Source organism: Microchirus variegatus (assembly GCF_963457635.1).
Source record: "Microchirus variegatus genome assembly, chromosome: 1".
In the NCBI taxonomy this organism is placed as follows: Eukaryota; Metazoa; Chordata; class Actinopteri; order Pleuronectiformes; family Soleidae; genus Microchirus; species Microchirus variegatus.
Window position 1 is genome coordinate 42,917,369 of NC_139802.1, and position 16,620 is coordinate 42,933,988.

General features: G+C 42.3%; 1 protein-coding gene across 3 annotated transcripts; it reads right to left on the reverse strand.

Annotated features, from left to right (window-relative positions):
• Window positions 1–26: 26 nt before the first annotated feature.
• Window positions 27–3,052, reverse strand: ntmt1 (N-terminal Xaa-Pro-Lys N-methyltransferase 1). 3 transcript variants are annotated; one of them, XM_083886558.1, is made up of 4 exons: window positions 2,959–3,052; window positions 1,702–1,861; window positions 1,307–1,559; window positions 27–1,215 (listed from the first exon to the last, which is right to left on the reverse strand). In XM_083886558.1, exons 2-4 carry the CDS (start codon window positions 1,858–1,860, stop codon window positions 959–961), a joined length of 669 nt encoding a protein of 222 aa, XP_083742684.1. In that variant the 5' UTR covers window position 1,861; window positions 2,959–3,052; the 3' UTR covers window positions 27–958. The 3 variants fall into 3 exon arrangements, with proteins under 3 accessions (XP_083742684.1, XP_083742683.1, XP_083742682.1); XM_083886557.1 differs by having other exon boundaries at window positions 1,702–1,889; window positions 2,959–3,015; XM_083886556.1 differs by having other exon boundaries at window positions 30–1,215; window positions 1,702–1,872; window positions 2,959–3,046.
• Window positions 3,053–16,620: the final 13,568 nt, after the last annotated feature.

Here is a 16,620-nt window from a genome sequence, read left to right on the forward strand (position 1 = left end):
TCAGCAAATAAATGATATGGTTGTTTTTTAAATTATTATTTAATTGTATATTTCAAATGCATTTGTGGCAAAGTGTGATTTTGACCTTAAAAACAATATAAATATGATAACGCAGAAGACATTCCACTGCCTTGACACAGGACAAATGTTTATATTAAAAAGGACGTATGTTACATGCAGTTCATGTTGTTGCTTTTCCTGATTCCACACTCTGCCATGTAAAAACTGAAATGTTGTAAATGATTTAAATACGATGATGCATCCAAGTCTGAAGAAGCTGTAAACACTGAATTTTGACACACGTGTGAAATGAACCAATGTCAATAAACTGGCTCTAAACATGAGAAGTCACTTCCTGAATGGCTTTTTGTTAAATAATCAAGTTTTTGGGTGGAATAACCATTATCTATTAAAGGGATAGGTCAGCATTTTTAAAGTGTGGTTGTATGAGATACATAAACAGTGTTTAGACTGAGTTTTTCATCAGGAAACAGCAGGATGTAATCTGCTCACTCTCCTACACCAAAGTCCACTGAGAAAATCGGCATTTTAAGCTCACTGGGAGTTGAGCTGCTTGTCTACTGCTGCCTCATTTGGTGAGGTTGTGTCACTGATAAAGATAAATCAAAACAAATGATTTTAAGCAGCGTTGGATCAACATCTCCCGTGTGTCATGATTTAAAATCACTGATTTTTTTCTATGTGTTTTGGTGTGGGAGAATCAGTGTCAGTACCTCATGCTACCACACTTTAAATAAACTCAAACCGTCCCTTTAAAATCTGCAGCTCAACTGTTGTCGAGTATGACCTCTGACCTGAGAGACACAAATTTGTCCATCTTGACACGGACAGAAGTCACGTGACTGGCGATAACGCACACATTTCAGGAACACGTCATTCCAGAAACATCGAAGAAAGAAACCCGCCACTTCCTGTCACATGTGGGAGGAGCTTTCCTCTATCTGAGCGCCAGTGTGTGAACCTGGAAAATCTCTTTAGGGAAGTTCTTTTGTTGCTCCTCGTGGACGATGCGTAGGCCGGCCTTGGCGACCAGACTGTGAACGATGGGCAGGTCGCGGCACACGCTGCTGTCCACCTCGTCGGGGACCACGCCCTCGTACGACACGTTGTCCTTGATGATGACGAGGCCGTTTGGCCGCAGCGCCTTCTGGCAGCGCCGCAGGAACTCCACCAGGTGTTCGTCTGTCAGATGACCTGAGGGCAGAAGGAAGGAAGGAAAGAAACGTCACCAATTCCGGTTGAATGTCAACGACTGGACCTGGATCTGGCCGTGCCTCGGACTCACCAATGACCCACTGGATCCAGATGACGTCGTAGCGCCCGCTCTCTGGGACAAAGTCCTGCAGGCCGGCGCAGAAGTAGTGCCCCACCCTCTTTCCGTCATCTCCCAGGTATGTCTTGGCTTTGTCCAGGAACTCCTGCGTCACGTCCACCAGGTCCACGGTCTTGAAGAGCGGCAGCAGCAGGCGTTTGGTGATCCTGCCGATGCCGGCGCCGCAGTCCAGAGCACAACCCGCACTGGTCTTCCCATCGCCTTCCTTCAGAGATTAATAATGTAGTTTTTGTTTTCCGTTTTTATGATTTTCAGTGCAGTTTTTGTGTTTGAACACCAGGTGGAGCTTTAGCACAGGAAAGCAATGAAATGTAGTGATAATTGAGGATGTAATTGAATGTTCTTACTCCGAGGAACTTGTGCAGAAACGCTTTGGATCCGTTGAGGTCGATGGTGGAGATGGTGCCGTAGCCTCCCAGCATCCCGTCCACCGTGGGGGGAACCTCCTTCCAGTAACCCTCAGCGTTGGAGTAGAAACTCGTCTCATTCTGTGCGATGTCACCCATCCTGTCAAGAGTCTACAGGAAATGAGACACTGAGATTTTACAAAATAAGTCTCTTTTTATTCCTGTTAGTCCCCAAACAAAACGGTGATTTTGATTATTTTCTTTCAGTTTTTCCTAATAAACATATCAACTTGTTGTCTTTTTAATAGTTTGTATTGGGTTAAATATCACATTTTTCTGACATATATTGAACCTATGGTTTGTTTTGTGATATAATGTGTTAATTACCACATGAGATACTATCAAAATGTACACGTGGGATTTTAAAGAGCTGAATAGTTTCTAATATTGTGGATGATAGTTCTTTATTAAATTGGCATATTAGAAAATTTAACTGCAGCCTTTTGATTTGTAATAATAGCGTTTCAAACTGAGATTATATATTGAAAAACAACAATCTATATATATATATACACACACACACACACACGTGTGTTTGTGTGTAATTATATATCGATATATAGAGATATATAAACAAACTTCACAGTAACAGTGTCTTTATCCGATACCCAGAATGCAACACACACACTTAGGAGGTATAGCTATGTGGCTTCAGTTGGAAACAGTTCAGCTGTCAGTGACCATTTTAGGACACACACACACACACACACACACACACACACACACACACACACACACTTCCATGTATTTATAAATATAATCACACACGTAGCTCAGGTATTTATTTTGTCATCATTCAGCTGCCAGGCTTTATAAAACGACCGTTAACCGTATAATTACTCGTAAATGTCACCAGCATAAATTTAATTAAAAGTTAATAAGTTAACTCCAGTTTAATTAATATTAAATATCATCCTTTAATACTAGACACTGCTAAAGTTGAGCAGCAGCTACTACTAATAACACGCATTTATTCCGACGTGTTTTGTTGTTTCCTGTGACGCTTTTTTGTCAGACGTTAAATTAACTTGATGCTAACTAACGAGGCCCCTGCGCGTGCAGCTACAGCAGGACTAGCAGCTAGCTACTTAGCTGCGGAGAGCTCCGTTTTTCCGGTGAACCAACAACTTTATTTGACTCTATTTTTTTTTATTTTAAAAACAAACTTGATTCCGAGTGAACTTTTTACACACTGACCTGGTATCGTGTCACCACCGCTGCCGCCGCCTCCTCCTCCTCCTCATCAGCCCCGTGTCTCCGGTGTCCGCCGCCGGTCGCTGCGTCACTTTCCAATTTGAGACACGGACGACGTCATATCCTTATTTGGTTCAGAGGAGAAGCGGCGGCGGCGACAACAGCTCCCCCTGCTGGTGAGTCACAGCCACTCACCTCTGCCAGGAAACACACAGAACAACATCATTTAATCCTGAAAACAAAACCAAATACACTTAAACTTCACGAGTATACATACATATATGTTTTTATAGAACTATTAGAATTAATTATTATACTTATTATCATTTCAACTATTTGATTAAGTTAAGGAGAATACAAACACAAGATCATTGTTACTATACTTTAACTACTACTACTTAGAATATTAACAATATAATACTATCATTTTTCTATTTTTTAATTTATCCTTTATTTATCCAGGTTAGTCTCATTGAGATTAAAATCTGTTTTACAAGAGAGATCTGGCCAGGATGGGCATAATATATATAGTATATAGTATAGTAATAATAATAATAATAATATATTTAAAATAAAATAAATAAAGATACAAAGTGCTTTACCAGATTAAAATGTTATCGTTCAAATCAAATCCAACATAAAAAATTGAGTAATAAAAAAACTGCTTAATAATAGCTGCTTAATAAAACAGATTGATATGATAAAGAGGTAACACATAACTATATAAATGATGGAAATACATTTATTTTAGGAATATCTAGTGTTATATAAATAATTTCATTTAAAAAAAGAACATTTATAATCATTTTCCAGACATTCTTTTATTGAAGCCTCATGGATAAAAAAATTAATAAAGAATTTATCTCATTATATGTGTGTTTGCATCAAAGTCTTGAGCTGCAGTTCAACAGAGTAACCACAGGAGGGCAGTGCGGTATAAGAGCACCCACCTCCATCCTGTTCTACTTCTGAGAAAAGACTGAACACATTATAAACCGATGATTAATTTATTTATTTTTGGTTAATTATTCATTTTAAAAAAGACACCTTCCAATGGTGATTGGAGGGAGCAGAGTACAACAAACACACACATTATTAATATATTAGCATGTTTTCCCTGTTTTACAAAATAAATAAAACGCACATGAAGTGATTAAAAATAATCAGTCGTCATCAGCACGAGGACTCTTTGAGGGACAAATCAGACAAATAAACAATTGTCAGGAAAAATAAGGGAAATAACTACAACAACATAACCTCACTGTGAATTAAAGTGCAATGCAGATAAATATATTTAAAAGCATATAATAAATAAGTGATGTCAAACTACAGGCAAAAACAAACTTGCGTGTGTGTATTATTAAACTTGTTATAATGATTATTTCAGCAGGCTCTTACACACTGAATGACCCAGTGGTGAACGTGACGGCCGAATGAACGTCGTTACCTCCAGTCACCAGTGGGGGGAGCTGTAGTGCTGAACAAACTGGCAACTCAGCATCATCAGTTCCTCTGGAGGACTTCTTTATTCTGCACGTAGGAAGGAGACAATATATAAGCATACGTGTATATATAGTCTTTGTGCGTTTGTGAAACTGCTCACTTTCCCACACCAAACTCCATAGAAAAATGCTATGTTTTTAGCTAACTGGGGTCACAGGGGCCGCTGGTCTACTGCTGCCTCGTGTGGCCGTTTTGTGTCACTGAGGTAAATCTGAAATGAAGTGGCAAAAATAGCACATTTGAACTTTCTGGTGCAGCAGAGGTTTATCAACTGTGTGCTGTGGTGTAAAAACAACACATTTTCTGTATGGGCTTTGGTGTGGGAGAGTGAGCGGTTCACAAAACAACACACACTTCAGTTCAACAACTGTGTAACTGCAATACACATAGTCTTAAGATATTGTAGACTTAAGCTAACATAGATGCTATTAGCTGAGCCTCTGTTTTTCTTCGTGTCCCCACTGAAAGAGCCTTGTCATCCCCTTAATGTTGGCGTTAGCGCTAGGTTGCTTACTAGCATGCTAAACTAGACAGTATCATGGAGTACACTTCGTTGTTTCACATGAGGGACAATCACTTGTAACAGCAGCAAAATACAAGTATAAAAAAGGCAATAATATTAAGATAAGAATTATATAAATGTATAAAGATTAATTAAAAACATGACTAGCTACCTAGCTACTTCGCTACCCAGCTACATAGATAGATAGATAGATAGATAGATAGATAGATAGATAGATAGATAGATAGATAGATAGATAGATAGATAGATAGATAGATAGATAGATAGATAGATAGATAGATAGATAGATACTTTAATTTGTGCCAGAAATTCAAGCATCCAGGTCTTCAACAGAACATGATGTCACGTTTGTGACTTGTGTTTCCATTGAGAGGAAAATAAGCGATAAATCATTGTGAGGACAGCTGGTATTTCCACATTTAGCCAAAACTGTCGCAAACCTCAAGGCTTCAGAAGGAGAGTTTATTATAAAACTGAAATACAATTTAAATTTTTATATATATACTGTATATGATCTACAGTGTGTGCTTGTAATTGTGAAATTATGACCTCAGAGTTCAACTGGAATGCACTTTCATGTCCGTGGTGGGAAATTTCTGAGATGCAACTGAAAACAATTCAAAAGACACACTCTCACACACACACACACAAACACACAGTGTGTAAGTTTCATGCTTTTTTTTTTTTAATGGGCCGGGACGTACTGACCCGTGATTGGTCAGAAGGGGTATGTAGGTGGGCAGGGCCTCTTGGGGACAGACACTGTCGCCACCTAGTGTATTGGAGATGAACATGCTTCATTCAGCTAGTTTTTTTTTAATTTTGTGGAAACAAACATGGCCGCCATGACAGTTCACAAGCACCTGGACTTTAATAGATACTCCCCGCCCCTTTCATGCTTTCGAGATGTTATGATTGACAGCTGCTACTGACCCGTGATTGGTCAGAAGGGGTATGTGGGTGGGCAGGGGGCCTCTTGAGGACAGACACTGTCGCCACCTAGTGTATTGGAGTTGAACACGCTTCACTCAGCTAGTTTTTATTTTTATTTTGTAGAAACAAACGTGGCCGCCATGACAGTTCCCACAAACACCTGGAACTGCCCCCTAGTGGCTGGATGTACTTGATGAACTGATACGCCCCGCCCCCCTTTTCTATGACAGCAGATAGTTTCTGTTCTTTTAACGGGCATCTTTAATGAGACGTTTTTTGATTGACAGCTGATTAGTCAGGAGGGGGCGGCGGTGGGCGGGGCCTTGGAGATGGACAGACAGAGAGACAGAGACAAACAGAGACAGACATATTAAAACTTGTCTTTATTGGGAAACCGTCCACCACTGAGCTCAGCAGTGAAATTAGATATTGATCCGTCCCTCTCTCTGCCTCCTGTCTCCTCCCCCTCCCTCCTCGTCTCCTCTCTCCTCGTCTCCTCCCCCCTCTGCTGTTCGTCTCTCTTTAAATCAAGTCTTCGTCTCCTCCTCTTCCTCTCTGTCATTTATCCATCACTGCTTTACATCCTCTCTCTCTCTCTCTGGACACGAGGACAAACGTCAACATTGACCGACTGGTGACATTAGAGATTATTATTATGTTTATATCTAAAACACACATATATGATGCAAGTTTAATCAAACGCACGTCTTTTACGTGTATCATGGAAACAACACACACATAACAAACACGTTTTAAATTATAATTTTAAAAGAAAAAGAAAATTCTCATACTCTCTTTTCCCTCCCTCCCTCCCTCCCTCCGGCTCACCTTCACTCATCACCTCAGCTATTTTCCCTCCTCTGTTGCCAGGCAACGGACAGGAACAGCATCACATGGAGATGTCAACACCACAGGAAGAGCTTTGCAGGGAGACACATCGAGTGGAAGTTCCATGAAGGAGGCAGCGTCTCTCTTTTCTGTCTCTGTTGTTGTTGTTTGTTGTTTTTGTTGTTTGAAGGACAAATTAAAAAGATTCTAGCTTAGCTTAGCATTAGCCACAGACCATCTGTAATGTTTGCAATGATGTCAGAAGGAAACCAAATAGTGTGTTAGTCCGACTGAAACTGGACTAGAAATGGGACTGAATCAAAGTTCTCATAGTCAGACTAACAGACACACATAAATAATAGAAGAAGACGACTTCAGGAGGTTCTTAAGGAAATAGATTCTAGGAAAACATAGAATGCTAACAACTAGCTCATGTAATCAGTGAAACAGGAAAGTAACAAGCTATAAATAGGGGGCACATCGCCACCTAGTGTAGTGGAGGTGAACACACTTTTTCAAATCTATTGTAGTATAGTCTACACTACTATAGGGTGGCAACTAATTATTATTCACTAACTAATTCATAATTTTCTCGATTATTCCAGTACTTTTTTGGTCTGAATCATGTCAGAAAATGTCGAAAATGTTGATCTGTGTTTCCCAAACCTGAAAAAAAATCATGATTCAGTTTTAATGATTTCTCTGTTACATTGAGTAAAGAAACTATAGCAAATATTCACATTTAAGAAGACAAAAAAATCAGAGAAACTTTTAATAAGTTTTAATTATTGAACAAAAAAAACCAACACTCAAAGCGATTAATCGATTATCAAAAATATTTAGTATCTGAATAGTAATTAAATAATAATCGACAAATTGAATAATCGTTGCAGCCCAACATGACTATATATGAAATAAAAGTCATATTCTGGTTTCCTCCTGAAGCCAACCAGGAAATAAGAATACACTGAACAGCCACTAGGGGGCAACTTTACTGAACTTCACTGAGATTTAATTTTTTTTTTTTTTTTAAAGTTTATGAAATCAATCACGAGTTTCAACAGAACATGATGTTCATTTACAAGTATTTTTAAAAAGTCTGTTTTTGGTCGAACAGAAAGTTTTATTTTCCTAACGTCATGTCCTGATCCTCTTAAGTTGTTCAGCGGGGGATATTTGTGATAATCAGAAGCAGTGTGCTTCACACACACACACACACACACACACACACACACACACACACACACACACACACACACACACACACACACACACACACACACACACACACACACACACACACACAGAGAGGTATTCTCCTTAAGACACTGCAATAGAACAGACTAAACAAAGCCTTATCCCAAACCTTAACCATAACCACAAAACTTAGTCCTAAACCAGTTCCTAAGAAAAGAGGTCCTTAAGAGGTAACACATACAGGAAACACACACACACACACACATCACACTTGTTTTTATATCTTAGTGAGGACACATAATCAACATAAGACATTTCCTAGCCTCTTACCTTAACTTTAACCATCCTAACTAAGTGCTTAACCCTAACCCTTAACTTAAACCTAACCCTTAAACCAGACAAAATGTCCACACAAAGATAGGTTTGTGGGGTTTTTGGACCTCACAATGTTGTCAATACAAGCACACTACACACACACACACACACGGGTTTGTGCAGCTATTCTTCTCAGGACTTCTCGTCATTCAAAAGAAGGTTCTGCCTCATTAGGACCAGGTTTTGGTCTCCATGAGGACCACTGGTCCTGACAGGGTCAATGTTTTTTTTTTATTCACAGAAGGTCCTAAAGAGGTAACACATACAGGAACGAATACACACACACACACACACACACACACACACACACACACACACACACACACACACACACACACACACACACACACACACAAACCCGTCAAACTGCTGTGATTCAACTGCCTTCCCCATTCCAGAGCTATCACCTCACAGAGCAGTTTCACACAGACAGAAAGAGGGTAGGGTGTGTGTGTGTGTGTGTGTGTGTGTGTGTGTGTGTGTGTGTGTGTGTGTGTGTGTGTGTGTGTGTGTGTGTGTGTGCTGCAGGGAGGGAGGGAGGGAACATTCCAGAGATAGTAGACAAAAACAGAAACAGAGAGAGACACACATCACTGTAATGATACTCTGCATACTGAATATTCCCCCAGAGGCTTTTTCCATTACACCAGAACAGAGGAGCTGTTCGCCACATCCAACACACATTTGCCTCTCTCTCTCTCTCCTTCTCTCTCTCTCTTCTTCAGACACATTGTGCAAATGTAACCTTTTGCAAGCCCCAGCCTCCTCCTCCCTCCTCCCTCCTCCCTCCTCCATCCCCTCCCTCCCCTCAGCACCACCCACCCCCGCTCCCCCATCCCCAGGAAGTTGGTTAGCCACTTTACTGCCAAGAAATATGAAAAACTGGCAGGCTGCCCGTTTCATCTGCAAACACACAGCGAAAAGAAAAAAAAAGAAAAAGAGAGGATGGAAGCAGCGGGAGATGGAGGGAGGAGGGAGGAGGAGGAGGGGGAGGGGTGGAGGTGACACAGAGGAGAAAGCTGCTGCTGCTGCTTATGCTGCTGCTGATGCTGCTGCTGCTGCTGCTGCTGCTGCCATGAGGAAGAAAGAAAGAAAGCACATTAAAAGCAGAGCAGAGAGAAAGAAGCTGCAGAGATAAGAATGTTCAGTCAGTGTGTGTGTATGTGTGTGTGTGTGTGTGTGTGTGTGTGTGTGTGTGTGTGTGTGTGTGTGTGTGTGTGTGTGTGTGTGTGTGTGTGTGTGTGTGTGTGTGTGTGTGTGTGTGTGTGCTGGAGGAGGACCACTGAACACTGCTACACAACACAAAACACACTGCTGCACAACACACACTGAAACACAACACAACACTGATACAAAACACACTGCTACATAACACACACTGATACACAACACAACACTGCTACACAACACACACTGATACACAACACAACACACACTGCTACACAACACAACACACATTGCTACACAACACAACGCACTGATACACAACACAACAGACTGATACACAACACAGCACACACTGCTACACAACACAACACGCACTGCTACACAACACACTCTGATACACAACTCACAGTGCTACACAACACATACTGCTACACAACACAATGCACACTGCTACACAACACAACACTCACTGTTAAACAATACAGGTCAGAGAATCTTCTGCATAGAAGGGTTTATGTAAATTAAGTGGGTGTGGTCTTTGTGGCCAGTGTGGAAGTGTCTGAAATGTGTATTCTCTTGAATGTCCATTAGAGGGCGAGTCCATGTATTTGTATGGAAAGCTTCTATTGTCCTGCTAACAGCTGCTAACAGCGGCTAACAGCTGCTAACAGCTACTAACAGCTGCCTTCCATTGTAAATACTTACGAAAACAAGTTCAGGAGAATATTTTTGGATTTTTAAAACAATCCCAAAGTGAAAAAAATATCTCAAAACACTTTTTCTTCTTGTGCTTAGAGTTTGTACTCAGTCTTACTTTTTACTTTTTACTTACAAAGTCAAAGTTTCCCCTTAGCGACAACTGAAGTTAAGTTACTAACTAATGTTAGCAGACGTTGTACATACAGTCAACCGCAGCGGTGTCCATCTTTATGTGCGGTTTAGTCAGTGGCATTACCGCCACCTGCAGGACTGGAGTGGAACACCTTGTTGAAGTCATTCAAGTTTTTCCATTTTGTTTTTAGTTTTTTAGGTTCTTTGAAGAGGAAAGAAAATTAGAGGCTCTCTAACTCTCAAAGTTTTCACGTCAGTAAATCGTGAAAAAATAAGCTTGAATCCAAAGTATTTTCAGAAGTTACCACACGGTCACTTTTTATGCCCCGCCCCTTCTTCCCTCTCATTTTCCCACCTAGCTTGCGCGCGGCCGCGAGCAACTGTGCTCTATTTGTGGACATCGGGACAATCTCTTTCATAACGCCTGTTTGTTTTTTGTTGTTGTTGTTTTATTATTATTAATCTTTTCATAAAGGGAAAAATCTTGCATCTACCCCTGCATCGAGTTTGAAAAGTGATCTCATTGCGCGAAGAGTAGAAAAAAAGGAAAAAAGAAGTGCGCGCGGAGTGTGAACGCACCATCACACATGTTACTGCTCATTACAGCAGCGTGAGAGGATGAGGCTCCAAACCTACTTTTCAGCAACGCCTTTGAAATAACAGCCTCCACAGCTGAACACACACACACACACACACACACACGCACGCACACACACACACACACACTCCTCTCTGCTGTATTGCTTCTATAATTCAAATTCTGTCATGCTTGTTCCAGACTGCTGGCTCCAGTCTCTCTCTCTCTGTTCTCTCTCTCTTTAGGAAAAAGAAGCGGGGGAGAGGGAGGAGGAGGAGGAGGAGGAGGAGGAGGAGGAGGAGGAGGAGGACAGGGGGGGGAGAAGAAGAAGAAGAAGAAGAAAAGCTCTTTGAGGGACAAAGCTAACAGCACCACACACAGACAAATATAGCGAGTGTGAAGAAGCTGCGGGAACGCTGAGCATCATTTGCTCGCTCGCCCGTCTCCAGCTCTGTTCACAGCCTTAAAAGGGAAAAAACCCGCCAATTTAGCCGCGCACTTGCGTACAGTTTGGAACGACGGCGTGTCAGTAAGTCACAGGGATGTTTTTCACGTCTCCAAAAAACACGCCAGTCTCTCTCAAACGAAAGCTCCTGAACCACAGACTGTGGTTTCAGTTAAAAGTGTAACCTTAGCCGCGTTTGAGCACGTCGTCGTCATGGTTACAATTACGTGACACATGACGAGGTTAGGTTAGCGTTTCGACCGAGGTGACACCGACCCTCTAAATCCCCGTAAAAAAAAGGGTCTTTTGTTTTTATGTCGTTTAAAAAAAAAAAAAAAGAAGTTTCATCCACACACACAAAAAAAAGCTGCAGTACATATGCCAGGCCTCTGTGTGGCACTGTTGCGCTGCCACACAAAAAAACCCCCCCAGAGAAGCAGATGTTGAGCATGCGCATAAAAGGCATGTGTGCGTTTCAAAACAAAGCTTTATTTGAATACGTAAACATAACAAAGTATATAATCACACAAACAGAGACAGAATAAAGAAAGTTAGCTCGACTAAGGACAGGAAATGAAAGTTATCGTTTAGCGGAAAAAAACAAACTCCAGACACAAGTAGAAGAAGAAGGTAAGTGACGGCAAATGCAAGATGACGTTCTATAATAGGCTAACGCGCGTTAACGCATGACATGACGACCGACCGGAAAAAGACGCATAACGTCATGTTAACGTGCCGCGACACCGTAGTCCAGGCACTGTTTACCAGTTAGCTCCGTTAGCTGCCTTAGCTCCTTTTAGCGCCTACAGACGAACTGGATCGGTCTGTTTATTAAACAAAAAAGAGCAGCGCTACAAGTAACCAGCGTACCTGTGTAACTGCGTATGTGTGCCTCTGTTTTTAAAGTTTAGCGTTACTTTACAGACGCGTTTTAACATGACGTCACGCGCGTCTTTTTCCAGTCAGTCGTCATGGAAACGCGTTGTGTGTAGCCCTAGTATAATTGGTTGTCTACGCAAAAACGAAATTGGTGTTGTGAGATTTTTAAAAAGTAGCGTTTTTTATGCTAATACGATAAAAGAACTGGCAGACTCATTTAGACTATTTTTTGTCTCTTAGTTTAATCCGAAGCGTTGACCTACCTTCAGACAAACTAGCAAACAACATGACTTCAGTTTTCAAGAAGCTGCTTCCCAGCCTGAGTCATACCGTACCAGTCCAGCTGGTGGCGCTCTCTCTTTTCAAAAGGAGACAACAAAGAAGAAGGTCACCATGGATTCTTACTTGAGTATTTATTAGAGGAACACGACTGGTAACCACACAATGTACAACCAAGTCTTCTGTGGTTGTAGCGCTAATTAGCGCTAATTGTACATGAGGTCGAACCTAAACGTGGAACACTGGACGTTTATCTTAGCAAGAATACGCGCGCATGCGGAAATGTATAGCGGTGCTCTGTGAATCTGAAAAGTATGGCACAGGCCCAAGAGTAAAGTCAACTAGCTGGTATTCAAAAAATGTAGAACATCAACACGTGTTACCTGAGCGGGGGGGCTTGAACAGACAGTCATTGGGTTCATAGTAGCAGGGCTAAATAGTGTTCTAGTCTAGTTTACCTGAAACCAGGTCAAGCCCTGCCTTGGTTTGGGTCTTGTAGCTACCGTAGCTTTAGCATCTCTACTGTAGCTGCGGTAAAGCTGCTAAATAATAGCACAGCACGGCTGCTTTAGCTGTTTAGTGATTAATATAATACTGGATGTCACATAAAAGACAGTCTGTCACTCAACTAGATGAACAAGAGCAGTTCATTTTACTCTCAATGTCCAAAAAGTAAACAAAAATCTTCAGTAGCTGCCACAGATGCTAGATGCTAGTGCCTAGCTAGCTGTTGTTAGCTACACATGGAAATTAAGGTGTTAAGCGCCTTCTTATGTGCGGTTAAACTCATTAAAACATCAGTGGACATTTCAAATGAATGACAATATATATTTGAGTCTACAGTTAGCTATAGCATTAGCCCTTGGAGTAGTAGTCAGGCATTTGTGTTAACTAGCACGAGTAGCGGCTTTGTCCCGCAAAGTGAGGGTCGCAGGGAGCCAGAGCACAGCTACATTAGCTGTTTAGCGATTAATCACATAAAAGACAGTCTGTCGCTGATGAACAAGAGCAGTTTATTTTTTAAGTCCAAAAAGTAAACAACAATCTTCAGTATCTGCCAAAGATGATAGATGCTAGTGCCAAACATAGGTGCTACAGCAGTAGCTAGCTACTTAGGCTCTCCTGAGCGGAAACACATGAGAATTAAGGAGTTTAGTGCCTTGTTTAAGTGTGGTTAAACTCGTTAAAACCTCTAGCTTTAGCTCTAGCATTAGCCCCAGGAGTAGTAGTCACATATAATCCCCTTGGTCGCACTTGTGAGCGTCTATTACTTTGTCGCGGGGAGCCGGAGCACGGCTACATTAGCTGTTTAGCGATTAATATAATACTGTATATCACATAAAAGACAGTCTGTCGCTCAATTTGATGAACAAGAGCAGTTTATTTTTACTCTCAAAAGGAGTTTTTGCTCCTTCTTAATAAGTGCGGTTAAAGTCATGAAACCCTCTAAGCGTTAGCTCTAGCATTAGCTCCAGGAGTAGCAGCAGTCAGGCGTTTGTGTTTACTAGCACGGGTCACGTGACACACACGATCCCCGTGGTCGCGCTTGCGAGCGTCTACGGCTTTGTCGCGCACAGTGAGGGTCGAGGGGAGCCGGAGCCGAACCCCGGCTGACGCTGACACTGACACAGGCCAGGGTGTAAAGGCAGGGCAGAGGGGGGGGGGGGGCTGGGGTCACAGCCTGGACAGGTCAACAGTCCATCACAGAGACAAACAGCCATTCACGCTCACAATCACACCCATGTACCCTTTGTGGACTGTGGGAGGAAACCGGAAAAACACCCGGACGTAAACCCACAGAGACAGAGAGGACGTCTGTCCTCCTGAACATGGACCCTTTTTTGCTGTGAGGCAACAGTGCGAACCACTACTCCACCGTGTGTGAATACACCATTATGTCTGGCCTGGTGCGCACACACACACACACAGTGGCCCCCCTCCTTTTTAAAAATAGACGGCATCTGTGGACTTCACAAAAAAAACAACCCATAAAGTCTTATTTTACCTTCCCTCAGAATAGATTTGATAACGTTTCTTAACGGCCGCTGAAACAAAGCTGCAGGGCCCTCCCCCTCCTCCCCCTCCTCCCCCCTCCCCACCTCCTCCCCCTTTAGCTGGGTACACAAACACAGCGGCTGTGTGTGTGTGTGTGCAGGAGAAGAAATGGAGGCGCAAACACAGGCACACAAAGGTAGCACAACCTGCTCCCTCCATCGCCGGCCCGCTAATCGGGCGTCTCTGCTAGCCGCTCGATCCATGCCTGTCGCCCGTTACACGGCCACATTGCCATGGCGACCGGGGTCTGAGTAATCATTTGTGCAATGACCCCTATTCTCCAGAGGAAAGACGGAGAGCTGGAGGAGCTGGAGGGGGGAGGAGGAGGAGGAGGAGGAGGCTGGAATGAAAGCAGAGCCAGCAAAAGCAAGGGAAAGGAGGGAGGGAGGGAGGGAGGAGGAGGAGGAGGAGGGTGAGCAGCAGAGCAGAGCAGAGGGACCCAGACAGAAAGAAAGAAAACAGATTTTCTTTCTACCAGCAGCAGCAGCAGCAGCAGAGAAAGACGCTTTCATGTTTTTATATCACGAACAGAACTCGTTCTCTAACAGCAGGGAACGCAGCGACGGGTCCAACAACAGTTTGACACATATGTGCTGCACACACACACACACACACACAGTCGACAATAGTGCAGCAACTTTTCTCACTTTCATCTGAACCAGTTTTAAAATCATTCCTCTTAAAGGAATAGGGTCGGGGTTTTTCAGAAGCGTGGCTGTACGTGGTGAAAACACGGCTGCTAGCTGCTAGCAGGGACACTGTTATGCTAAGAGCATGCTAAGTACTTAGTTATTATGCTGCAATTAAAGTTGATATCAGCATCGTGCTTTATCAACAATCTCTGCTGCTGCTGCTTATGTAAATGACACCGTAGTTCTATAAACACGACTTAACTGACTCAGAACTCTCCTTTCGCCGCAACCTGTCTAGGCAGATGGCCGCACATCTTTCAGTCTGGTTCTGTCAGAGATTTTCTTCCAATTAAAGAGCCTTTTTTTTTGTTATTATGCTGTAATTAAAGTTGATATCAGCGTCATTCTTTATCAACAATCTCTGCTGCTGCTTATTTACATGACACTGTAGTTCCATAAACACGTCATAACTGACTCAGAACTGTCTTATGTAAACCTATAACTGTCCTTTCACCACAACCTGTCTAGGCAGATGGCCACACATCTTTAATTCTGGTTCTGTGAGAGATTTTCTTCCTATTAAACAGCATTTTTTTGTTATTTTGCTGTATTTAAAGTTGATATCAGTGTCGTTCTGTATCAACAATCTCTGCTGCTGCTGATATAAATGACACTGTAGTTCTATAAACACGACTTAACTGTCTTATCGAAACCTATAACTGTCCTTTCACCACAACCTGTCTAGGCAGATGGCCTCTCCACTGACCCCTAGTGTTGGGATTCTCTTCTGCACCTTGAGATAATACGTTGTGAATTTTTTTATCGAATTTCCCAGCAGAAAACCCATGTTGGCCAAACGACACCGTTGTTTTAGCGACATTAGCCAAATCTTGCTACGAAGTCGGACTTAACCGCGTCTCCACCACTAGGTGTCAGACATGTATGCGAGTGAAAGTTTGTTTCTGTTAGTACTTAAATAAATCCCTGATGTTCTTTTATTTTGGAGGAAGCAGAAGAAACAAAGCCTTCAGACTCTGATGTGAGCACAGATAACAGCAGAGCGATCACGTGGAGTCTCTGCACAGAACAAAGGCTGGTTGAACTGGTTTGGTCTCCACCGGCTCTTTCTCTGGAATGACACACTGTGTTCACACAGAGGCAGAGCAAAGAGACACTGAAACCAAAACAATGAGCTGGAAAACACGCAAGAAGAAACTGCTCTGAAAGTTCACTTGTGGAAGGAAAAAGTTCATTGAATGGATCGTTAGGGTTAGGGTTAGGGTTGTTTTGGGTGGAACTGAATCATTAGAATCAGTTCATTTAAAAGATTCGTTCACAGAATCGTGAAATACCACTGAAACACATGTTTACATGAGCGCCGTTTGAAATCAGCACTCATATCCACTTATTGATCGGCGCAGCTTCAATATCACTGACAGCT

Excerpts from the sequence above, each read along its gene's own strand:
- ntmt1 (XM_083886558.1), bottom strand. The coding sequence starts at position 1,860 with ATGGGTGACATCGCACAGAATGAGACGAGTTTCTACTCCAACGCTGAG. Across the intron at positions 1,560-1,701 it reads TTCTGCACAAGTTCCTCGGA|GAAGGCGATGGGAAGACCAG; the intron begins GTAAGAACATTC and ends TAATCTCTGAAG. Across the intron at positions 1,216-1,306 it reads CTGGATCCAGTGGGTCATTG|GTCATCTGACAGACGAACAC; the intron begins GTGAGTCCGAGG and ends TTCTGCCCTCAG.